Source organism: Hyla sarda, chromosome 3 (assembly GCF_029499605.1).
Source record: "Hyla sarda isolate aHylSar1 chromosome 3, aHylSar1.hap1, whole genome shotgun sequence".
NCBI classification, from domain to species: Eukaryota; Metazoa; Chordata; class Amphibia; order Anura; family Hylidae; genus Hyla; species Hyla sarda.
Genome location: NC_079191.1, coordinates 13,554,669 through 13,581,351, shown reverse-complemented (window position 1 = coordinate 13,581,351; position 26,683 = coordinate 13,554,669). Strand labels below are relative to the sequence as shown.

At 47.4% G+C, this 26,683-nt stretch overlaps 1 protein-coding gene across 4 annotated transcripts in view; it reads left to right on the top strand.

The window, feature by feature from the left end:
• The window catches only part of PTK2B (protein tyrosine kinase 2 beta), a 207,370-nt gene that overhangs the window by 174,683 nt on the left and 6,004 nt on the right, over positions 1-26,683 (top strand). For all 4 annotated transcript variants that reach the window (XM_056563778.1, XM_056563776.1, XM_056563777.1 and 1 more), the window contains exons 22-29: positions 297-405; positions 688-753; positions 6,316-6,441; positions 6,559-6,720; positions 17,065-17,100; positions 20,427-20,454; positions 22,186-22,232; positions 25,995-26,138. In XM_056563778.1, the coding sequence (XP_056419753.1) occupies positions 297-405; positions 688-753; positions 6,316-6,441; positions 6,559-6,720; positions 17,065-17,100; positions 20,427-20,454; positions 22,186-22,232; positions 25,995-26,138 (718 nt within the window). The remainder of the gene's footprint in view (positions 1-296; positions 406-687; positions 754-6,315; positions 6,442-6,558; positions 6,721-17,064; positions 17,101-20,426; positions 20,455-22,185; positions 22,233-25,994; positions 26,139-26,683) is intronic.

Sequence of the window (26,683 nt, the reverse complement as noted above, 5' to 3'; positions counted from 1 at the left end):
GAGGCAGTATTATAGTAGTTATATTCTTGTATATAGGAGCAGTATTATAGTAGTTATATTCTTGTATATATAGGAGCAGTATTATAGTAGTTATATTCTTGTATATAGGAGGCAGTATTATAGTAGTTATATTCTTGTATATAGGAGCAGTATTATAGTAGTTATATTCTTGTATATAGGAGATAGTATTATAGTATAGATACTCCTCTCGATAGGGGACAGTATTTTACCAGTCTCTGTGTGCACCAATGAATCTTTTTCGTCCTGTTAATGTTCTTTTTCCTTTGTGTCTGCAGTGACATCTATCAAACAGAGAAAGAGATTGTAAAGGACAAAGAAAAAAATAACCGGCATCGTCCTCCTAAAATCATTGAACCACTTCCAGTACAGGAGCCCCCACCAAAGGTAACTCCTCCTGGTAGTCAGAGATTTGATTATTACATCATTATGGTTATAAATCTGCATTTGTATTGTTCTCTGGAAGTTATCTCATTTATAAATTCAATTTTTATTGGTAATTTTCTGCTGTTATTATGGAATTGATATTCAGTAGAGGACAATGATCGGTATATGGCCCATGTAGAAAGTTGTATTTATTCTGATTTTAGCCCATAGGTCACTATAGACACTCAGCATTGTTCAGTTTTCTGCAGCAAACTAAAAATAAAGAATGTGTTTTACCCTCAGCCGAGTCGTCCGAAATACAAGGCAGCAGCACCGGGCAATCTGCTGGCACCAAGTCTACAATTCCAGGTAAGCCTCCATGTGTCGGTGCGTGTCTCAGGGCTTCATGTTATGGCGTTAAAATCATTATCATCGGGAAAAAATGCAGGTTTTAGAAATGTTTGTGTTTTCTATTGGTCAAAGATTTTACTATGGTGACATATACAATGTTGTAATGGAAATATTATCTCACATCTCCAATCTTTTGTGACCAATTATCCTAGAGCTCATACCTTCCCCAACTTATTGCCTCCGGTCTTTAATCTCTCTTACTTATAGCCTCAGATTGCTGATCTTTTCTGGTAAATTACCTCAGATCTCTGATCTTCCATTATATATTATCTCAGATCTCTGATCTTTCCTCGTATATTACCTCACATCTCTGATCTTTCCTCGTATATTACCTCAGATCTCTGATCTTTTCACATACATTACCTCAGATCTCTGATCTTTCCTCGTATATTACCTCAGATCTCTGATCTTTCCTCGTATATTACCTCAGATCTCTGATCTTTCCTCGTATATTACCTCAGATCTCTGATCTTTCCTCGTATATTAGCTGAGATCTCTGATCTTTCATCGTACATTACCTCAGATCTCTGACCTTCCTTGACATATTACCTCAGATCTCAGACTTTTCCAGACATGTTATCTCTGATCTCTTGACTTTCCTTGTGACATTATCTGAGATCTCTGATCTTTCCCAACATATAACCTCAGATCTCTGACCTTCCCTAACAAATTACCTCAGATCTCAGACTTTTCCTCACATGTTATTTTAGCTCCTCCCTGGCATATTACACCAGTGCTCTTATTTCCCCGCCATATTTGCCTTTAATATTATCACAGATCTCTCATTTTCCATAACATATTTTCTTATATTTTTGATCCTCCCTGACATATTTCCTCAGATGTCTGATCTTGTATTGCATATTACCTCAGATCTCTGATCTTTTCTTGCATATTACTTCAGATCTCTGATCTTTTCTTGCATATTACCTCAGATCTCTGACCTTTCCAGACATATTATCTCTGATCTCAGAATTTCCTTAATATATTACCTCAGATCTCCCAACTTTCCCAACCTATTATCATAGATCCTTCCTGTCATATTTCACCAGATCTCTTATTTTCCCTGACATATTACCTCAGATCACTGATCTACCCTTTCATATTACCTCAGATCTCTGATCTTCCCTGTCATATTATCTTTGACCTTTCCTGATATATTATCTCACATCACTGATCTTCCCTCCCGTATTACCTCTGATCTTTGCTGACATAATGTCTAAAATCTCTCATTTTCTCCGACATATTGCCTCAAATCGCTGATCTTCCCGACATACATTTTAAAATCACTGACCAAAATTGATGTTAATTCTCAGGTGTCAGACATGGTGGGGGAGATTTATCAAAACCTGTCCAGAGGAAAAGTTGCCCAGTTGCCCATAGCAACCAATCAGATTGCTTCTTTCATTTTTAACAAGGCCTTTGCAAAATGAAAGAAGCAATCTGATTGGTTGCTATGGGAACTGGGCAACTTTTCCTCTGGACAGATTTTAATAAATCTCCCCCAGTATCTCTGATCTTCCCTGACATATTACCCCAGATCTTTCGGACCTAGAACCTAAGATCACTGACCAATATTGATTTTAAAGGGGTACTCCACTGGCCAGCTTTCAGAATAATTTAGTTCCAAACGCTGTGTGTGCGCTACGCACTTTTCCCTACATTTTTTTTTTTTTTTTAACTGTTCTGATCTGTCGGGTTTTCCTGAGCTCAAATCCACCACATTTTCTGTGGAAACCTTAGTAAATATGTTGGGATTTTTCAAAACTGTCGAGAACACGCCCCTTTTGTCATGACCACGCCCACTTCCTACAGTGGTCACGCCCCTTTTCTGGTTTTTCTTGTAAAATGGAGGGTTTGGGGTTTTTTTTGGTCGCAAATTGTGTCACATGTAACGTGCGACACAATGTGGGCGCAAAACCCTACAAAAAAGAGTCGGGATCACGTTAGTAAATAAACTCCATTATCTGAGATCTATGACCTTCTCTGACATACTCTCTCAGAGCCCGGAGACAACCTTTCAGTTCTCCGAGATATTTTCATGGTAATTTCTCTTGGCCCTGGAGCTTTTTCCTGACTCCTGAGCAGCTGTTTATCTGCAGCATAAAGAAGTCCATTAGATTCTCGCTGCCATAGACTGAATATTAACAAAACAAATCCCAGCCAGAGAAGTCAATTATTATAAATATTCCTTTCCCATATGTGTGCTCCTCCTTGATACTAGCAGATCTGTCTGCACCCTCTATGGCGGGGGCCGTGTAATGTCCTCGCCGTACGTATTCGCAGGATGGATGAGCCTTTGTATGTCCTTTCCTGCTGTTCAGCAGAAATGATGTGATTTGGGCTGAGCCCTATGTTCTCACGAGGAGCCGCCGATGCGCCATCTAGACATAGGGCAGGCGAAAGTCGAGACATTTCCAGAATGATTGGAAAAAATTATCTTTCAGCGTCAGGGGTGCGCACCGCTGAGATACGAGGACTGGGAACGCAACGTAAACATCTTCGGAGCTCCCTCCGGCTCCAATCTCTACGGCTTCCCGAAGGGACCATTAAATGCCATGTATTATCAATTATCACAGAGGGGATGGGGTCGATGTAAGAAATATACACTTGTTAAAAATCCTACAGTTCAGATGTGCAGACATGTACACGAAACCGCTCATACACTGTAGGTTTTTGGTTAGAGATCCTATTATTTTAGCAAAATCCTCCAATAAAATGATGTCTGGTGAGATTGGATTCACCTTTTTACAACTGTGGAATGGGATGATGGCGCTTGTGTGAAATTGTGGTTCAGTCAGTGACCATTGATAGCTACAGTGCCTTGTGAAAGTATTCGGCCCCCTTGAACTTTTCCACCTTTTGCCACATTTCAGGCTTCAAACATAAAGATATAAAACTGTAATTTTTTGTGAAGAATCAACAACAAGTGGGACACAATCATGAAGTGGAACGAAATTAATTGGATATTTCAAACTTTTTGAACAAATAAAAAACTGAAAAATTGGGCGTGCAAAATTATTCAGCCCCCTTAAGTTAATACTTTGTAGTGCCACCTTTTGCTGCGATTACAGCTGTAAGTCGCTTGGGGTAGGTCTCTATCAGTTTTGCACATCGAGAGACTGAAATTTTTGCCCATTCCTCCTTGCAAAACAGCTGGAGCTCAGTGAGGTTGGATGGAGAGCGTTTGTGAACAGCTGGAGCACAGTGAGGTTAGATGGAGAGCGTTTGTGAACAGCTGGAGCTCAGTGAGGTTGGATGGAGAGCGTTTGTGAACAGCTGGAGCTCAGTGAGGTTGGATGGAGAGCGTTTGTGAACAGCTGGAGCACAGTGAGGTTAGATGGAGAGCGTTTGTGAACAGCTGGAGCTCAGTGAGGTTGGATGGAGAGCGTTTGTGAACAGCTGGAGCTCAGTGAGGTTGGATAGAGAGCGTTTGTGAACAGCTGGAGCTCAGTGAGGTTGGATGGCGAGCGTTTGTGAACAGCTGGAGCTCAGTGAGGTTGGATGGAGAGCGTTTGTGAACAGCTGGAGCTCAGTGAGGTTGGATGGAGAGCGTTTGTGAACAGCTGGAGCTCAGTGAGGTTGGATGGAGAGCGTTTGTGAACAGCTGGAGTTCAGTGAGGTTGGATGGAGAGCGTTTGTGAACAGCTGGAGCTCAGTGAGGTTGGATGGAGAGCGTTTGTGAACAGCTGGAGCTCAGTGAGGTTGGATGGAGAGCGTTTGTGAACAGCTGGAGTTCAGTGAGGTTGGATGGAGAGCGTTTGTGAACAGCTGGAGCTCAGTGAGGTTGGATGGAGAGCGTTTGTGAACAGCTGGAGCTCAGTGAGGTTGGGTGGAGAGTGTTTGTGAACAGATGGAGCTCGGTGAGGTTGGATGGAGAGCATTTGTGAACAGCTGGAGCTCAGTGAGGTTGGATGGAGAGCGTTTGTGAACAGCTGGAGCTCAGTGAGGTTGGATGGAGAGCGTTTGTGAACAGCTGGAGCTCAGTGAGGTTGGATGGAGAGTGTTTGTGAACAGCTGGAGCTCAGTGAGGTTGGATAGAGAGCGTTTGTGAACAGCTGGAGCTCAGTGAGGTTGGATGGCGAGCGTTTGTGAACAGCTGGAGCTCAGTGAGGTTGGATGGAGAGCGTTTGTGAACAGCTGGAGCTCAGTGAGGTTGGATGGAAAGCGTTTGTGAACAGCTGGAGCTCAGTGAGGTTGGATGTAGAGCGTTTGTGAACAGCTGGAGCTCAGTAAGGTTGGATGGAGAGCGTTTGTGAACAGCTGGAGCTCAGTGAGGTTGGATGGAGAGCGTTTGTGAACAGCTGGAGCTCAGTGAGGTTGGATGGAGAGCGTTTGTGAGCAGCTGGAGCTCAGTGAGGTTGGATGGAGAGCGTTTGTGAGCAGCTGGAGCTCAGTGAGGTTGGATGGAGAGCGTTTGTGAACAGCTGGAGCTCAGTGAGGTTGGATGGAGAGCGTTTGCGAACAGCTGGAGCTCAGTGAGGTTGGATGGAGAGCGTTTGTGAACAGCAGGTTTCAGTTCTTTCCACAGATTCTCCATTGGATTCAGGTCTGGACTTTGACTTGGCCATTCTAACACCTGGATATGCTTATTTGTGAACCATTCCATTGTAGATTTGGCTTTATGTTTTGGATCATTGTCTTGTTGGAAGACAAATCTCCGTCCCAGTCTCAGGTCTCTTGCAGACTCCATCATCTTTTCTTCCAGAATGGTCTTGTATTTGGCTCCATCCATCTTCCCATCAATTTTAACCCCATCTTCCCTGTCCCTTCTGAAGAAAAGCCCAAACCATGATGCTGCCACCACTATGTTTGACAGTGGGGATGGTGTGTTCAGGGTGATGAGCTGTGTTGCTTTTACGCCAAACATAACGTTTTGCATTGTTGCCAAAAAGTTTGATTTTGGTTTCATCTGACCAGAGCACCTTCTTCCACATGTTTGGTGTCTCCCAGGTGGCTTGTGGCAAACTTTAAACAACACTTTTTATGGATATCTTTAAGAAATAGCTTTCTTCTTGCCACTCCTACGATGCATACAATCTGTCATCCTTTATCCACACTAAGTTATCATGTATCTTACTGAATGGGAGATCTGAGGCATAAGATATAATTGTGCCCCCCACTCCATTGGAGCCACTTCATGCAACCAAATCAATTCTAATATAAAGGGGCCAAAGCTTCCCCTTCCCCTGTGTCTCATAACTACAAGCTAGGTAAATCGTTGCAGGTTGGCACCAACCACAGGAATCGAGGTCTTTGTACTGGTTTAGGAAGCCAAAGCCAATGGTGGTGCCAGTGTTTGTAGCTGTGTAAGTCTAGCCTTGCCAGTGGCCGTACTACTCACTCAAGTATACACTCTATGCTGCTGCCTAATTCTTGATACAATGCTATTGCTTTAGCTAAATACTGTGTCTATCATCTTTGTCTATGTTGTGTTGACTCGTACTGCGCTTTTCAAGTCTGCAAAAAGCCAAAGCTGCTAATTGTGTGTTTGTGTCTGTGCCCTGCACCTTCTCTGCACAGGTGCCCGAGAGTCTGTGTGCCAGCTCGCCCACACTCTGTAGTCCAACAGAGTACCAGTCTCCAATTGACTCCACACGTAGTCCACCGCTCTCGCGTCATAGCATCATCAAGCGTCGCAGTATGAGGGTAAGGCTTGCATGCTTGGCGTTACTATTGTTGCTTTGTCACTTGCTGTGAGCTGGGTGTGGGCGCTTGGGTCGAGGGTGGACGATATTTACTCTAGTGTTTTCCATTCCTTGGAAGGAAGAGGATTTTGTAAAGCCTACTAGTCGAGAGGAAGCCCAGAGAATATGGGAGAAAGAACGAGCAAAGATGCTGCAGGTCATGAACCGACAGCAACAGCAGATGATGGAAGACAACCAATGGCTGAAACAAGAGGAGAGGTCCCTGGTCAATAACCTCAAGGTAAGGGTGAGGGTCATGAGTAGTATGACAACATCTACCACATACCCGATCCTTCTCCTCACAAACTTTATCTGTCGAGGTTCATTTGGTTGTCTCGTGCACATTAGATGGTTGGCCAATCCCAACGAAATCGGTAAGCTCAGCCTACACAGTCTTAAGCTTTGAGGCATTTGGGCTCAAGATCCATGATGACTTTTGCTATACGAGCCCCAGCCATGATGTGTCTCCCTATAAAGAAATTTTACAATTTGGGAGTGCTTTGGTGGAACCATTGAAGATAGTACGTAATGCAACATTTTGAGTATTCCCTCTGAAGAAGTAATCCCACATCTACAAAACAGTGTCTGACCACTAGTGTTGCTCACGAATAATCGCAATTCGAATATTATTCGCGAATATCGCATATTCGCGAATTTGCGAATTTCGCGAATATAGCGCTATATATTCGTAATTGCGAATATTGGTATATATATATTTTTTTTTTCACAGTACACATCACTCTGCTTCCAGCTTGTGTGGTGTAAAGAAGGCTGTAATACTACTGTGTGAGACTGGCGTACGAATTTTCGCATATGTTAATTTTGTATATGCTAATATTCACATACGTTAATTTTCGCATATGCGAATTTTCGCATATGCGAAAATAAAACGAGAATATAACGAATATGCGAATATTCGCGAATATATGACGAATATTCGTCCATATATTCGCGAATATTCGCGAATTCGAATATGGCCTATGCCGCTCAACACTACTGACCACAGGGACTCGGGACAAAATTGTGCACCACACCACCATTCATTCTCTATATCCAAACATTGCTGAATTCTGAGCTTTGGCAATGTTTGGAGGCCCCATAGAGAATGAACAGAGCACTGGCCACTCACACAGGGTCAGGGTGCACTATGTTTATTTTGGGAATAACTTTGTCCCTGTTCATGAGTCCAGCTTCAGACGTGCAATGCTATGGACGTATCCTGTGAATTGTGTCGCTCTTCTCTGTTATAATTCCCAGGCTCGGCTCTTATTCACTCAATGATTATCATCACTGCAGCACGTCCAGGTCTATTCATCACAGCGGGGGGGGGGGGGGGGGGGAGGGGTCCTTGTGGATCTCAGGACCTCAGATGATGCGTTAATTCAAAGGGACAGAAAATCACTTGTTATATCAGCGTCTGTAGCTCAGTCTTATACACAAGATACATCAATAAGTTAATGGGCTCTGTCCTCCTTCTGCCAGTGATGGAGTTTAGGGGATGGAGGGGGTTTAGGAGGGGGATACTACTTATTTTCTAGGAAAAATGACTTTTAGGAGCAGAATGATATGTCAGCATTTTGTGGTCCTAGATGTGGCGATCTCTAAGTCTGAGGAGTAAAGGAATGTCATGCTGTATGATGGCGGGGGGCTGTATGATGGCAGGGGGCTGTATGGTGGCGGGGGGCTGTATGATGGCTGGGGGCTGTATGATGGCGGGGGGCTGTATGATGGCGGGGGGCTGTATGATGGCTGGGGGCTGTATGATGGCGGGGGGCTGTATGATGGTGGGGGGCTGTATGATGGCAGGGGGCTGTATGATGGCGGGGGCTGTATGATGGCGGGGGGCTGTATGATGGCAGGGGGCTGTATGATGACAGGGAGCTGTATGATGGCGGGGGCTGTATGATGGCGGGGGGCTGTATGATGGCGGGGGCTGTATGATAGCAGGGGGCTGTATGATGGCGGGAGCTGTATGATGGCGGGGGCTGTATGATGGCAGGGGGCTGTATGATGGCAGGGGGCTGTATGATGGCGAGGGCTGTATGATGCCGGGGGGCTGTATGATGGCGGGGGGCTGTATGATGGCGGGGGGCTGTATGGTGGCGGGGGGCTGTATGGTGGCGGGGGGCTGTATGGTGGCGGGGGGCTGTATGATGGCGGGGGGCTGTATGATGGCAAGGGGCTGTATGATGGCGGGGGGCTGTATGGTGGCGGGGAGCTGTATGATGGCGGGGGGCTGTATGATGGCGGGGGGTTGTATGATGGCTGGGGGCTGTATGATGGCGGGGGGCTGTATGATGGTGGGGGGCTGTATGATGGCGGGGGGCTGTATGATGGCGGGGGGCTGTATGATGGCAGGGGGCTGTATGATGACAGGGAGCTGTATGATGGCGGGGGCTGTATGATGGCAGGGGGCTGTATGATGACAGGGAGCTGTATGATGGCGGGGGCTGTATGATGGCGGGGGCTGTATGATGGCGGGGGGCTGTGTGATAGCGGGGGGCTGTATGATGGCGGGGGGCTGTATGATGGCGGGGGGCTGTATGATGGCGGGGGCTGTATGATGGCAGGGGGCTGTATGATGACAGGGGGCTGTATGATGGCAGGGGGCTGTATGATGGCGAGGGCTGTATGATGCCGGGGGGCTGTATGATGCCGGGGGGCTGTATGATGGCGGGGGGCTGTATGGTGGCGGGGGGCTGTATGGTGGCGGGGGGCTGTATGGTGGCGGGGGGCTGTATGATGGCGGGGGGCTGTATGATGGCAGGGGGCTGTATGATGGCGGGGGGCTGTATGGTGGCGGGGGGCTGTATGATGGCGGGGGGCTGTATGATGGCGGGGGCTGTATGATGACGGGGGGGCTGTATGGTGGCTGGGGGCTGTATGATGTTGGGGGGCTGTATGATGTTGGGGGGCTGTATGATGGCGGGGGGCTGTATGATGGTGAGGGGCTGTATGATGGCAGGGGGCTGTATGGTGGCGGGAGGCTGTATGGTGGCGGGGGGCTGTATGATGGCGGGGGGCTGTATGATGGCGGGGGGCTGTATGATGGCGGGGGGCTGTATGGTGGCGGGAGACTGTATGGTGGCGGGGGACTGTATGGTGGCGGGGGCTGTATGATGGTGAGGGGCTGTATGATGGTTGGGGGCTGTATGATGGCGGGTGGCTGTATGGTGGCGGGTGGCTGTATGGCGGGTGGCTGTATGGTGGCGGGGGGCTGTATGGTGGCGGGGGGCTGTATGGTGGCGGGGGGCTGTATGATGGTTGGGGGCTGTATGATGGCGGGTGGCTGTATGGTGGCGGGTGGCTGTATGGTGGTGAGGGGCTGTATGATGGCGGGTGGCTGTATGGTGGCTGTATGATGGCAAGGGGCTGTATGGTGGCGGGGGGCTGTATGGTGGCGGGGGGCTGTATGATGGTGGGGGGCTGTATGGTGGCAGGGGTTGTATGGTGGCGGGGGGCTGTATGATGGGGGGTTGTATGATGGGGGGCTGTATGATGGCGGGGGGCTGTATGATGGCGGGGGGCTGTATGGTGGCGGGAGGCTGTATGATGGGGGCTGTATGGTGGCGGGGGGCTGTATGATGGCGAGGGTCTGTATGATGGCGGGGGGCCGTATGATGGCGGGGGGCCATATGATGGCGGGGGGGCGTATGATGGCGGGGGGCTGTATGGTGGCTGGGGGCCGTATAGTGGCGGGGGGCTGTATGATGTTGGGGGCTGTATGATGTTGGGGGCTGTATGATGACGGGGGGCTGTATGGTGGCTGGGGGCTGTATGATGACGGGGGGCTGTATGGTGGCTGGGGGCTGTATGATGTTGGGGGGCTGTATGATGGCGGGGGGCTGTATGATGGCAAGGGGCTGTATGATGGCGGGGGGCTGTATGGTGGCGGGGGGCTGTATGGTGGCGGGAGGCTGTATGGTGGTGGGGGGCTGTATGATGGCGGGGGCTGTATGATGGCGGGGGGCTGTATGATGGCGGGGGGCTGTATGGTGGCGGGGGGCTGTATGGTGGTGGGGGGCTGTATGATGGCGGGGGGCTGTATGATGGCAAGGGGCTGTATGGTGGCGGGAGACTGTATGGTGGCGGGAGACTGTATGGTGGTGGGGGCTGTATGATGGTGAGGGGCTGTATGAGGGTGAGGGGCTGTATGATGGTTGGGGGCTGTATGATGGCGGGTGGCTGTATGGTGGCGGGTGGCTGTATGGTGGTGAGGGGCTGTATGATGGCGGGTGGCTGTATGGCGGGTGGCTGTATGGTGGCGGGGGGCTGTATGGTGGCGGGGGGCTGTATGATGGTTGGGGGCTGTATGATGGCGGGTGGCTGTATGGTGGCGGGTGGCTGTATGGTGGTGAGGGGCTGTATGATGGCGGGTGGCTGTATGGTGGCTGTATGATGGCAAGGGGCTGTATGGTGGCGGGGGGCTGTATGGTGGCGGGGGGCTGTATGGTGGCGGGGGGCTGTATGATGGGGGGCTGTATGATGGGGGGCTGTATGATGGGGGGCTGTATGATGGCGGGGGGCTGTATGATGGCGGGAGGCTGTATGGTGGCGGGGGGCTGTATGATGGCGAGGGTCTGTATGATGGCGGGGGGCCGTATGATGGCGGGGGGCCGTATGATGGCGGGGGGCCGTATGGTGGCTGGGGGCCGTATAGTGGCTGGGGGCCGTATAGTGGCTGGGGGCTGTATGATGGTGAGGGGCTGTATGATGTTGGGGGCTGTATGATGACGGGGGGCTGTATGGTGGCTGGGGGCTGTATGATGTTGGGGGGCTGTATGGTGGCTGGGGGCTGTATGATGGTGAGGGGCTGTATGATGGCGGGGGGCTGTATGATGGCGGGGGGCTGTATGATGGGAGGGGGCTGTATGTTTGGGGGGCTGTATAGTGGCGAGGGGTTGTATGATGGGGGGCTGTATGGTGGCGGGGGGCTGTATGATGGCAGGGGGCTGTATGATGGCGGGGGCTGTCTACCCAGCATGGCCTGCACTAAATTCTCCATTCCAACTACAAGTCCCAGCAAACCTGCACGGTCTCTGTGTCACTGGTCACCTCCTTGGGCCCTGGCTGTACAGCATAGACTGTAACAACTGTCTACCCTCAGTAAAGCTACCATTGTCCGTAACTTGGCGTCGATGTCTTCATTGCCCCCGTGCCTAGCCCAGGATCCAGCGGTATACCTTCGGGTGGTTAAGGATAAACCACGCCCTTGTATCATGAACACAAGGGGTTAATGCCATCTGCCCCTAGGGTAAATACATCTGCCGTGCACCTCACACCCTGCTATACCACAAGAGCATATTCCAGATCTGCCATGGTCCTAAGCCCATGGTGCATCCTGCCATATCAGCTCCTTCAGTCTGCAGTCTTACCCATTGTCTTGCTTGGGTATTCTGTATGTTTATTCTATTCCTTTGGGGTATATTCACACATTGTACTGGCTTCCGCGATGTTATAGCTTGAAATAACCATGACAGGAAGTTGTATAGTTCTTTAATTGTCAGTATGGTGTTGTCTCAGCAGCTCCTGACTCCTCCCTCTCTCCTGGCAAGAAGTTGTGTAGTCCTCTCATTGTCAGTGTGGTGTTGTCTCAGCAATTCCCCATATTTCCTCTACTGACACAAAGTTGTGTAGTCCTCTTATTGTCAATGTGGTGTTGTCTTAGCAGCTCCTGCTTCTCTCCCGAGATGACACATCATCCACTTCTGTCTCAGAAGGCATGGCTGGATCCTGTCTCTGACCTCTAGCACCGCCCCCTGAGTGATGTCTTGAGGCTTGACTTTAGATTGGACTTGACTATGGGTAGTGACAGCAGACATAGACTTTTGACTTACTGGAATGACTGTAGCTTTGCGGCCTTCCAGATGTTGGTCACTAGCACTGAGATCTCTGGTGGTCGCTGTGCTCAGTAGCAGGTGGTAAGAGAGAGGAGAGTGAATTGTGATGGCCGCCCCTTTATATAGTGGGGGGCTGGACTAAATCCCATTGGTCAAGCTGTGGGTCATAGGTTAAGCTGGTGCTCTCTGGGTAACATCATGTGACAAGATAACATAACATGACATTTCACAGGTCCTTTAGACTAGCTATACATTAGGACACTGACTACACATAAGGTAGGATAAATAACATTATAGAAACAGCAGGGGAGACCCCAGGTCACCGAGGGTCTCAACCCGACAGGACCTAACTGCAGTGCAGGACCATGTCCTGTACTGGGACATTACAATTTCACCTGTGGTGGCACTACAGGGAAACCGAACACTTACTGCCCGATCCTTCCATACTGATCACTAGAGGTTTCTGTGATCATCACATTGTAAGGTGACTTTTCTAATGAAAATAAACTGTGTAAAATGAAGGACCCCTTAAGAACTGTCTCTTCTCCCTTATATTAAGAATGTCCAATAATTTTGGATCTGCAAATCTCGTTCCCAAAAAAAAGGCCAAGAGAAAGGAAATGTGTGTTTTATGTGATGATCCATCCCTATTCCCAAATCAGGACATAACTAGACATATAGCCTATTCAGGAGCCTGGAAAGTGACTAGGAGCTGTAATGGCGGCCATATTGGCGGCCAGCGCGCCTTTCAGGAAGTGAGCATTGTCTGAATATCTGCGGTAATGATCACCTATTACCCTCCATAGATGAGGTGAGGGATAATGAGAAGCAGGACGTTTTACGGAGCTGGATTTCGCCCACGTCCGCCGCATGCTGATGGTGACCCCATGACCTTGTGGAGATTAGCCGGGCTTTGTGAAGTTTAGTAAGTCAACACCATGGCTGATTAATTAGGCAGCTGAGCCTGACCCCTTCCTTAAATATTCCCGGCCCCCGGGGACCCGGACCGCTCCTCTCCATGTCAGGACTGAACGCTGAGACGTAGATGGAGTCGGATGTAATTGGTTGTCTGCTCCGCTCTGATGTATCGCAAAGAGAGGAGTTAAGGGGGCAACGGCGCAGATCTGTCATCCCCGTGGACCCCGCTGGCTACTTATGTGAGATGTATAATGAATAAGGGTCAATGGTGACCTAGAAACGGGCAGGATTCAAATCTGGTTATTATACCAGACCTGCCGTGACGGGAATACTAAGATGGTCAGAGACGAGGGGGGGGGGGGGGGGAAGAATAATATATATACAGTATATATCACAGTCAGTAATGGATATAACAGAGTCCTTCACTGTGCCTTAAAGGGGTACGCCACCGGCCAGCATTCGTAACATTTAGTTCCGAACGCTGTGTGCGTGCTACGGGGGTCGGCCATGCCTCCTTGTGATATCACGCCAAGCCCCCTCAATGCAAGTCGGTGGGAGGGGGCGTGGCGTGACATTGCAAGGGGGCGTGGCCAACCCTCATAGCGCGCACACAGCGTTCGGAGCAAAATGTTCTGAACGTTGGGGCGGGGGAGTACTCCTTTAATTTGGTGTATGGTGGTAATAGAGGAGTAAGGGGAATGAGATCAAGACCCCTCTACTAGCCAGAGCAAACCAATATGGCGCCCATTTGTGCAGAGCTGCTGATCATAGAAGGACCCTTACCAGAGGCCTAACTTATAGCTTCAGGGCCCCAATGCAAAATCTGTAACAGGGCCCCGTGTCTACTGTGTGCCATTTATAATACTGGTGTTTTCTTATGGGGCGGAGGAACCTTTGAACCCCCTTAGGTACCAGGGCCCCGGAGCGACTGCTAACTCTGCACCCCCTATAGTGAAGCCCCGGCCATCAGTTAACTCCTCACTGACTGACTGGAAAGGTCAATAGCTCTACTTAAAAGAGGGAGGACCCTATAATGAAGATCACCTTGGGCCCTTATTGTTTTGCCACCCAGGAGCAAAGGTCTAAAGGTGCCTAAATACTTTGGTTAAAGGGGCACTCCTTTTATGTAAGCTTCTCTAGAACGGGGCCCTTCTCTTACCTCAAAGTGATCCGGCCCCCATGTTCCAAAACGAACTGGTCACAGCTCTGTCAATCACCAGTTCCGCCACAGCGGACCATCACTCCAGTTTATATTGGAAGGTGAAGGCCTGAGAGCTCCGAGGTAAGAGACGGGCCCCATTCTGGAGATTGTGGGGGTTCCCAGCAGTCGCATAGGAGATACGATTTACATAAACAGAGTACCCCTTTAAAAGTCAGCCAAACCCACAGTTATAAGTGGGACCAGCCACCTGTCTAATGTTTATATCCCCAGAAAAATTATATTGAGATAGTGGAGGAGCGGATATGTTTGAATGCTACCTTAAAGGGGTACTCCACTGCTCAAACTGTTCCGAACGCTGGAGCTGGTGCCAGGAGCTCGCAACGTCATAGCCCCGCCCCCTAATGACATCACGTCCCGTCCCCTCAATGCAAGTCTATGGGAGGGGGCGTGACAGCCGTCACGCCCCCTCCCATAGACTTGCATTGAGGGGGCGGGGGTGTGATGTCATGAAGGGCGGGGCTATGACGTCGCGAGCTCCCGGCTCCAGCATTCGGAACAGTTTGTTACCTCCTCCACTCCTTTCCCTTGACTAAGTTCTCCCATAAGTCAAGTAGACGTTTTTTATTTATTTTCTAATTGTAATTTTATATTTATTTAATTTTTTTGGACATTGTTACAAGGGCGGCCATCTTGCCTGAGATATTTTTAACACCATTTAGAGAGTTGCTTTACAGCAACCCCTATGGACATAGGAGGTAATAGACAGGATCTGTCCCAATCACATAAATGGGAGAAGGTACTGGGTGTACTCTGTGACCTTTTACAGAGGTCATTCTACAATTATCCCCTCACTGACTCATGAAAAGGTTAATAGCTCTTCTTAAAAGAGAGATAGGGAACATCACATTGGGCCTCCGATTTTTTTGCCACTAAGGATCCAAGTTCTAAAGGTCCCTATACACTTTGGCTAAAGGGGCACTCCAGTTATGTCTAACTTAGGATAGGGGCTAAGTGTCTGATCACAGGGGTGCCCTCCACCTTACGAGATGAAATGGTCTCATGAGTGATAGTCCACTCCGCCAGTCAGTGGTCTCAGGGATGTCCCACCTCAACCGTGTGACCCTTTTTTTTGTTTCTCCAGGAAATAAACTGCCCGTCAGAGCGGTCTGGCAGCGGCTTACCTCTTCTCTCTCTAACACATGAACTTGGCCTTGGCAAACAATCATGTGTATCAGGTTAAAGGTGAAAGGCCACCTTAAAGGGGTACTCCGGTGGAAAACAAATTATTTTAAATCAACTGGTGCCAGAAAGTTAAACAGATTTGTAAATTACTTCTATTAAAAAATATTAATCCTTCCAGTACTTATCAGATGCTGTATACTACAGAGAAAGCTCTTTTATTTTTGAATTTATTTTCTGTTTGACCACAGTGCTCTCTGCTGACACCTCTGTCCATGTCAGGAACTGTCCAGAGCAGGAGCAAATCCCCATAGATAACCTCTCCTGCTTCGGACAGTTCCTGACATGGACAGAGGTGTCAGCAGAGAGCACTGTGGTCAGGCTGAAAAGAAATTCAAAAAGAAAATAACTTTCTCTGTAGTATACAGCAGCTGATAAGTACTGGAAGGGTTAAGATTTTTTAATAGAAGTAAATTACAAATCTGTTAAATTTTTTGGCACCAGTTGATTTAAATAAAAATTGTTTTCCACCGGAGTACCCCTTTAAGTGCTTGGTACCTTTTCCACACCCTTCACTTGACTTATGGCAAAGGTCTCCCGTAAGTCAAGCAAAATGTTTCTATTTTCTGATTCTGTAATTTTTCATTTATTTCATTTTTTTGTCCCCTATTATGGGGGGCGGCCATCTTGCCTGAGCTGTTTTTAACTACATTAATAGATAGGCTTTACAGCAAGTGACATGGACATTGTCGACAATAGAAAGGGAGAAGTTACTGGGTGTGCTCTGTGACCTTTACAGAGATCATTCTACAGGAAGGGGGAGGCTGAGCTCTGAGCTTCATCTATTGCTGTTTCAGTGTGACTCCAGCTGTTGCAAAACTACAACTCCCAGCATGCCCGGACAGCCTTTGGCTGTCCGGGCATGCTGGGAGTTTTAGTCTTGCAACAGCTAGGAGGAACTCTGATCTATTGTCTTCTCTATCTACCGGTGTCTACAGATCACTTTCCAGCACCCTCCTCCTTATCATCACATGCAGAACAGGAAGTCACAGCTTAGTCTTATGCCAAGTGGCCAGAATCGGAACTGCAAGATTTTAGAATTATTATATATATATATATATATATATATATATATATATATATATATATATATATATATATATAAATAGAGATAGTAAAATGGAATTAAAAAAATAAAAATAAATAAATCAACAAAAAATTCTTTAAAAAAAATATGTTTAATATAAAAACTTGAGGGAAACAATAGGTAATTCCCTGCTTTTGCGATTGTCATAATTGGCGCCAAATGTGCGCCGTAAATTAGCATACGCTAAGTTGACGCTTCCTATGATCACAACGGCCGTGGTGTTAGCGGATATCGCAGAACACTTAATAAATGACGAAATTGCAGATGTTTACAACCTGTAAATCTCTTTTCTATGAAATCTAATTTTGTTTTGTTTTTTTATTTATTTTCTACCTTCAGGACCCAAAGCAGCAAATCAATGACAAAGCCCCCGATGTAAGTATCCACCGAATTACCATAGATGCGTCACCAAGACAACAGACTACTATGGGGGGGGGTTCACATATTTTATTCATTATGCTTCCATATATTTCAGTTTCCATTGATCTTTTCTTTTGTTTCCCTTCTTATCTTGAATACATAATATTTTCTTTATTTTATGTAGCGCATGGGGACAGTACACAATGCAGGTTGGCTGGGAGTAGTAGTCCTTCAGTTATTACCGTAGTGCAAAGTGCAGGAATGAGACCTCCTGGATACTAAGATTCTGGAAAACCACTTCCGTGCAAAGTCAATACAACACACTTACTTTAGCACAGTGCAAGATGTTATAGTCTGATACAGATCAATCAGAATTTGGTCACTGTCCCTTTAAAGGTTGCTTTTGCATTAGCTTTTATTATGTGTAACTATTAAAGGATACCTTTTGTCAAAAAAAAAAAACGTTTTATATACCGGTATTATAGATTAATGTATGCAGAATAACTTTCCAATTGCATGTTATTAAAAAATATGCTTCTTTCTATTTAATTTTCCACTTTGATAAAATGACCACCAGGGGTCTCCCTACCAGTCCTGGCCGCAAGCGTTTTTTTTTTTTTTTATAGATTTCAGACTCATGCTGGAGTCCTAAATTTCAGACTGCAGCCGGGACACAGACAAGCTCAGCACTGCTCCATGCCTGTTAATCAACCAGCCAGCACTGTGCTCATAGCACAGCAGGGCATCCTCCTGACTCTGCCTTACTGCATGCCCTCATTCATTTTACTATCTGAGCTCCGATCTTTCTTCTCTCTGCACATGCAGTTGTAAACAGAGAGAAGAGTCAGAGCTGCCAGCTGAGCTTGTCTGTGTCCCGGTTACAGTCTGAGATTTAGGACTCCAGCATGAGTCTGAAATCTATAAAAAATAAAATAAAAATAAAAAAAAGGGCTTGCGGCCAGGACTGGTAGGGAGACCTCTAGGGGTCATTTTTTCAAAGTGGAAAATTAAATAGAAAGAAGCATATTTTTTAATAACATGCAATTGGAAAGTTATTCTGCATACATTAATCTATAATACATCAAAAGTTATTTTGATGAAATGTAGTGACTAATGCAGATGTAGATGTTACACCGACCAATAAGCTTTTTCTCTACTGATCTACCCAAGTTGACTCACTGCAGTGTCATACATGTACTTTTTCGATCACGTTGTAACGTTGTAACACTAATGGTTGTCAGCAACCAGTGTGCAGCATGTCCCGCTGCCTACCATGGCCGAGACTCACACACAGGTCCTCCGCCCCACTGCAGATTCAGGACAGTCTCCCCTGTACTGTTGCAAGCTGTAAGGGCCGTGCACGTGCTGTCTCTGATCCATCCCTTATTCCTGTCCTCCTCCAATCCCTGCCAGGCACCACCTAGAAGAGAGCACCCCTCCCTTACTATAGTGCCTGAACAATAGTGTAGTTTCTCTACAGTGAAGGTGCCCATTCCTGTCCTGTGATCCTGGACTGTTACCTGACTCTGCCTCTAGCCCTTGGTACCTGTCTGCTTCTCCTGTGCATGACCCAGATTGTCAACCATGCCTCTGTCTGCTGATCAAGCTCATTCCATCTGGCTGCACCTGAGCTTTTCAGCTCTGCTGTTCTTACAGCATCTGACTCTGATGCTCCGCTTATTCCATCAAAAGTGCCAGCCCACCCCACCTGCCTGTATCCCCATTGCTTGTAATTAGGACATTCTGCCCTGCTAGGCCAGCTGCCACTTAAATGGGGCCACTCTTGTGGCAGCAACCTGGGGTCTTACCCGCAGCTAAGTCCAGCTTACCCATCCTGGAGCGGGATAAAGAGTGAAAACTAAGGGGACACAGACTCCAATCCCAAGTTTTGCCCAAAGCCGAACCGGTAAGTGGCACAACAGGTCCACATCCATTGGGGCATTACAGATGTGATAGCCACCAGCACAATCTCTGACCATAGGTCACTGAAGAGATAAGTGTATGCAGAGGGGCTCTTGTTAAGCTTATTCTCCTCTAAGGAAAAAATCATTTTTGGAGCTGAAGACTTGAAGTACTTTATTCTCACAGCATGGACTGAACCAGGAACAGAACAGGGACTTTCTTAAAGAACAGGATTCCACCTAGAAATAACACTTTGGACCAGCAAGAGCAGAGCAAGGAGATCTTGCTCTGGCCAAAACAAGACCTCGACTGTTTATGGGTCCACCCCTCTCCTGTGATAAGAGGCTGGACTAGGGACTCTTCCCATAGCCTTCTAGAGGTTTCTATGCAAAACCAAAGGCTAGGGAGCAGCACGTGACCAAGGCACCATCCATCTGATTTAACAGTATATGCAAATATTAACCCTTACACTCTCATTTTACCCAGAGTATGACAATAATGTAGTGCAAAAGAAAGAAAAATAATATAAAAAACAGTTTTGCAAGTTAACTCACAGGACCCCACATAGTTTTCTGTATCTTGCAGATAGTTCTCTCACAGTCACATGACCGCTTCTTATATGACACTGCACTTATATGTCTGATTAAAGGGGTACTCCGGTGAAAACCTTTTTTTTTTTTATATCAACTGGTGCCAGAAAGTTAAACAGATTTGTAAATTACTTCCATTAAAAAATCTTAATCCTTTCAGTACTTATGAGCTCCTGAAGATAAGGTTGTTCTTTTCTGTCTAAATCCTCTCTGATGACACCTGTCTCGGGAAACGCCCAGTTTAGAATCAAATCCCCATAGCAAACCTCTTCTAAACTGGGAGTTTCCCGTGTCATCAGAGAGGATTTAGACAGAAAAGAACAACCTTAACTTCAGAAGCTCATAAGTACTGAAAGGATTAAGATTTTTTAACAGAAGTAATTTACAAATCTGTTTAACTTTCTGGAGCCAGTTGAGATATATATATACATATATATATATATATATATATATATATATATATATAAGTTTTTTTCCTGGAATACCCCTTTAAGTGCAGAGATATCATTGTGCATAGATTTTATTATTTCATCCTAGACCCTACACTCTAAAGATAACACCAACCTAAACCTTATACCCGATGAGGGAATTCTTGTCAGATCAGAGTCACATTGAGTGTGTGTATATATATATATATATATATATATATATATATATATATGAATATATACGTCTTCAAAGACCTCATACAGGACAGAGTCTTGTCACCATTGACGTCACACACACCTATGCTTATGGCTGCAGGCTCCGGAACCTTCTATTGATCCTGGAGATTATATCATTGATTTTTTATAATGAGACTTTCCCCTCTGGTGATGAAATTTTAATGTTTTTCTTCCTTTCTTCCAGCCTCTTCCTGAGAAGGATCTCGCATACAGTGAGTATGAGAACCGCACGTCTCCAAAAAGGGGGAGGTCACAAGGAGCGGAGGCTGTGATGGCTTCCTATGTATATACTTGGAGGAGACCATCAAAAGACACCACGTCTCTGTAGTATTGGGATCGGAACTTAAAGGGGTATTCCAGCTTTATACATCTCATCCCCTAACTGCCACTGGGGACCCCCACAATCTCGGTGCAGCCCCTTGGATTCTGTGCCTCCGAGATGGGCATGTGACGTCACGGCCACGCATCCTAGTGATGTCATTGCCACGCCCGCTCCATTCATGTCTATGGGAGGGGGCGTGGTCATAATGTCACTAGGGGGCATGACCATGACGTCACGTCCCTGTCTCAGAGACAGCGTCCGACACAGAATGCCAGGGGCTGCACCAAGATAGCGGGGGTCCCTAGCAGTGGGACCCCTGCGATCATACGTCTTATCCCCTATCCTTTGGATAGGGGATAAGATGTATATAGCCGGAATACCACTTTAAAGAGTCTGCAGGATATAAAGCTACCTGGGATAGAGTAACCCTTAAAAAGCATATTCCGGTATCAGAAAGTTGTATTCTTCTAGAGTGCTATCACACATTGTACTGGCTTCAGCATGTTTTTATGTTTAAATACTCCTGACAGGAAGTTGTTTAGTCCTCTCATTTTCAGAATGGTGTTGTCTCAGCACCTCCCTGGCTCCTCCCTTTCTCCCGATCGGAAGTTGTGTAGTCCTCTCATTGTCAGTGTGGTGTTGTTTCAGCAGCTCCCTCCCTCCTGACACCCTTCTGACAGAAAAAAAAAGTTGTGTAGTCCTCTCACTGTCAGTGTGTTGTTGTCTCAGCAGCTCCTGCTCTCCTGACAGATAGTTGTGTAATCCTCTAACTGTCAGTGTGGTGTTGTCTCAGCAGCTTACTGTCTCCTTCCTCTCTCCTTACAAAAAGTTGTGTAGTCTTTATATTGTCAGTGCGGTATTGTCTCAGCAGCTCCCCAGCTTTTCTCTCTCTCCTCACAGCAAGTGGTGTAGTCCTTTCATTCTTAGTGTGTTGTTGTTTAAGCAGCTCCCAGGCTCCTCTCTCTTTTCTGACAGTAAGTTGTGTTGTTTCAGCAGCTCCCTTTCTCCTAACAGATAGTTTTGTAGTCCTCTCATTGTCAGTGTGGTGTTGTCTCAGCAGCTCCTTTTCTCCTGACAGATAGTTGTGTAGTCATTTAAGTCTCTCTGTGGTATTGTCTCAGCAGCTCCCCAGCTCCTCCCTCTCTCCTGACAGGAAGTTGTGTAGTCCTTTAATTGTCAGTGTGGTGTTGTCTCAGTGGCTCCCTCTCTCCGGCCACATAGTTGTGTAGTCATTTTATTCTCTGTGTGGTATTGTCTCAGCACCTCCCCAGCTCTTCTCTCTCTCCTCACAGCAAGCTGTGTTGTCCTTTCATTGTTAGTGGGGTGTTGTCTCAGCAGCTCCCCAACTCCTCCCTCTCTCCTTACAGGAAGTTGTGTAGTCCTTCCATTGTCAGTGTGGTGTTGTCTCAGCAGCCTTCTGGCTCCTTCCTCTTTCCTGAGACAACACTTTGCTGTCTCGGGAGGGTAGGCTGGACCTTGTCTCTGAGCTGATAACCTTCTCTGACCACCATGGGGATATTTAGCGCTCGGTGTGTATAGAGTTGGGTTCATGGCTGTTCTATCCTGTGTCTATTGTACTCGGTGGCCTCTTCTATAACACGACTTTGTTCCTTTCTTTCAGCTGAATTCACGGTTCCTCCGCAGAAACCTCCAAGACTGGCCGCACAGGTGAGCATTAGGAAACTACCATTGGGGGAGGTGGGGGGTGACTGAGTCAAAAGTGTGGGCCCTGGGACTCCTAATATTCATGCACATAGACCTTTGCTGAGGGTTCTTCTATAGGCAAAGACACCTCTTAGATAGGGTTGCCACCTTTCCCTCAGAAAAATACCGGTCATGGGTGTGGCTATGTGGGGGTGGAGCTACAAAAGGGGAGGGGTCAGATTGCACAGGGGCTGAGGGATCAGGGGTTTAAGAAATGGCATGGGGGATGGGAGGGGGGTTTAAGAAATGGCATAGGGGATTGGAGGGATACAATATATATGTGGGGGGAATTTTCCTATATCGCACAAAAAAAATTACATTTAGAGAATACCTACCAAAACCCTATTTATGCCAGCGGCGGCGGTAGTGGTGGTGCGCGACAGCAACGCTGGCTCTCTGTGATGACGAGTGACGTCCCCCTGCGCAACGTCAGATAAACAGGCTAATCAGACAGTATCACACATGACAGATTTAGATGCACAGGCTCAGCAGACAGTATCACACATAACAGGATTAGATACACAGGCTCAGCAGACAGTATCACACATGACAGGATTAGATACACAGGCTCAGCAGACAGTATCACACATGACAGGATTAGATACACAGGCTCAGCAGACAATATCACACATGACAGGATTAGATACACAGGCTCAGCAGACAGTATCACACATGACAGATTTAGATGCACAGGCTCAGCAGACAGTATCACACATAACAGGATTAGATACACAGGCTCAGCAGATAGTATCCCACATGACAGATTTGGATATACAGGCTCAGCAGATAGTATCCCACATGACAGATTTGGATATACAGGCTCAGCTCACAGTATCACACATGACAGGATTAGATACAGAGCGCAGCAGATAGTTTCACACATTAAAACATTAAATCAGTGTTTCCCAACCAGGGTGCCTCCAGCTATTGCAAAACTACAACTCCCAGCATGCCCGGACAGCCAAAGGCTGTCTGGGCATGCTGGGAGTAATAGTTTTGCAACAGCTGGAGGCACCCTGGTTGGGAAACACTGCATTAAATACACAATTTTGCAGAGAGGTCTCACCAGTCTCTTGTCTTCACTTTCTCCTTTCCCCGGGCGGCTCCAGGTTAAGGAATGTCCGGGGTGGAGGAGGAATGGGGTGGGCAATTATTTATCCCATGGGGCCACATGAGAAACTAAAAATATTGTGGAGGGCCGGGTAGTTGTCCCCCAGATCAGGCAGCATAGTTGTCCCCCAGATTAGGAGCATAGTTGTCCCCCAGATTAGGAGCATAGTTGTCCCCCAGATTAGGAGCATAGTTGTCTACCAGATTAGGAGCATAGTTGTCCCCCAGATTAGGAGCATAGTTGTCCACCAGATTAGGAGCATAGTTGTCCCCCAGATTAGGCAGCATAGTTGTCCCCCAGATTAGGCAGCATAGTTGTCCCCCAGATTAGGCAGCATAGTTGTCCCCCAGATTAGGCAGCATAGTTGTCCCCCAGATTAGGCAGCATAGTTGTCCCCCAGATTAGGCAGCATAGTTGTCCCCCAGATTAGGAGCATAGTTGTCCCCCAGATTAGGCAGCATAGTTGTCCCCCAGATTAGGCAGCATAGTTGTCCCCCAGATTAGGCAGCATAGTTGTCCCCCAGATTAGGGAGCATAGTTGTCCCCCAGATTAGGCAGCATAGTTGTCCCCCAGATCAGTATAGTTGTCCCCCAGATTAGGCAGCATAGTTGTCCCCCAGATTAGGAGCATAGTTGTCCCCCAGATTAGGCAGCATAGTTGTCCCCCAGATTAGGAGCATAGTTGTCCCCCAGATTAGGCAGCATAGTTGTCCCCCAGATTAGGCAGCATAGTTGTCCCCCTTGTCCCCCAGATTAGGAGCATAGTTGTCCCCCAGATTAGGCAGCATAGTTGTCCCCCAGATCAGTATAGTTGTCCCCCAGATTAGGCAGCATAGTTGTCCCCCAGATTAGGAGCATAGTTGTCCCCCAGATTAGGCAGCATAGTTGTCCCCCAGATTAGGAGCATAGTTGTCCCCCAGATTAGGCAGCATAGTTGTCCCCCAGATTAGGCAGCATAGTTGTCCCCCAGATCAGTATAGTTGTCCCCCAGATTAGGCAGCATAGTTGTCCCCCAGATCAGTATAGTTGTCCCCCAGATTAGGCAGCATAGTTGTCCCCCAGATTAGGAGCATAGTTGTCCCCCAGATTAGGCAGCATAGTTGTCCCCCAGATTAGGCAGCATAGTTGTCCCCCAGATTAGGAGCATAGTTGTCCCCCAGATTAGGCAGCATAGTTGTCCCCCAGATTAGGCAGCATAGTTGTCCCCCAGATTAGGCAGCATAGTTGTCCCCCAGATTAGGAGCATAGTTGTCCCCCAGATTAGGCAGCATAGTTGTCCCCCAGATTAGGAGCATAGTTGTCCCCCAGATTAGGCAGCATAGTTGTCCCCCAGATTAGGAGCATAGTTGTCCCCCAGATTAGGCAGCATAGTTGTCCCCCAGTTTAGGCAGTTTACCCCCCCCCCCCCCCTCCCCCCTACACACACACACACATATATATACACAGACACATAGAGACACATACACAGACACAGACACATATATACAGACACATATATACACAGACACATATATACAGACACATATATACACAGACACATATATACACAGACACATATATACACAGACACAGACACATATATACACAGACACTCACCCGCCCTGCGCTGCAGATGGAGACAGGATACACGGCCTCTCCTCCTCTCCCCTCCCTGCTCTGCCTATGGAGGGTTGTAAGACTGCACGGGGCAGAGAGAAGGCGGGGGAGGGGGAGAGAGGAGACAGGAGGTGCACGCCCCCTCCCCAGGACTGTACAGTCTCTTCCTGTCATCGCACGGAGCTCTCCCTGTCACAGGCTGCTGGTGTCAGACCTGGGCATTGTACGGCCGGTCATGAAAGCAGTGTTCTTCTGGGGATGCTGCTCCGTCCGCCCCTGTCAGTGAATGAAAAATACCGGCCATTGCATGGCCGGTATTTTTCATGCAAACTTACCGGCACAGCCCGGAATGTAGATGAAAATACCGGCTGTGCCGGTAAAATACCGGCAGGGTGGCAACCCTACTCTTAGAGCAGTGATCACAAACTGTGGCCCTCCAGATTTTGCAAAACTTCAACTCCCAGCATGCCCGGACAGCCAACGGGCGGCTGATTCTGTAATTTTTCATTTATTTCATAATTTTTTGTCCCCTATTATGGGGGCGGCCATCTTGCCTGAGCTGTTTTTAACGACATTAATAGATAAGCTTTACAGCAAGTGCCATGGACATAGTCGACAATAGACAGGAGCGGACAATGGAATGGGAGAAGTTACTGGGTGTACTCTGTGACCTTTATAGAGATCATTCTACAGGAAGGGGGAGGCTGAGCTCTGAGCTTCATCAATTGCAGTTTCAGTGGGGGTATAGCTGTTGCAAAACTACAACTCCCAGTTGGAGTTGGAGTTTTGCAACATGTGAAGGGCCACAGACAGTCCTAGACCACTCCGGATGGATAACCTACGTCCCTCCATTACTTGTTCTAGTTCTATTGGACTTGCCGGGGGGGGGGGGGGGGCAGTGGCAATCACCGCAGATCTCCAAAGGTTGCAGAAAGTCCAAAAAGCCTATTGTTACCCGTGTTACCATGGTGTCCCGTTGGGTCCCGATACGTTGTAACTTTAGTTGGTGCTTCTCACAGGCTCTACAACCGACTCCGACCGCCAACATCGACCGCACGGATGACAACGTTTACCAGAGTGTGATGGAACTGGTGAAGTCGGTGCTCCAGCTTAAGAACGACGTCTACCAGCTGCCTCCCGAGGGATACGTCAATGTGGTCAAGGTAGGGTCAGCTGTAAGAGGGCGTTCTTTCAACCGGTTGACCTAAACCCTAGTTACCAAATCCACCATTAAAGGGGTACTCCAGTTTAAAACAATTATAGTTTTGTTTTTTTGTTTTAATCAACTGGTGCCAGAAAGTTAAACAGATTGGTAAATTACTTCTATTAAAAAAAATCTTAAACCTTCCAGTACTTATCAGCTGCTGAATTCTTCAGAGGAAGTTCTTTTCTTTTTGAATTTCTTTTCTGTTTGACCACAGTGCTCTCTGCCGACACCTCTGTCCATGTCAGGAACTGTCCAGAGCAGGAGCAAATCCCCATAGCAAACCTCTCCTGCTCTGGACAGTTCCTGAAATGGACAGAGGTGTCAGCAGAGAGCACTGTGGTCAGACTGAAAAGAACTACACAACTTCCTGTGGAGCATACAGCAGCTGATAAGTACTGGAAGAATTAAGATTTTTTAATAGAAGTAATTTACAGATCTGTTTAACTTTCTGGCACCAGTTGATTTACAAAAAAATTGTTTAATGGTGTATCAGCATGCTTC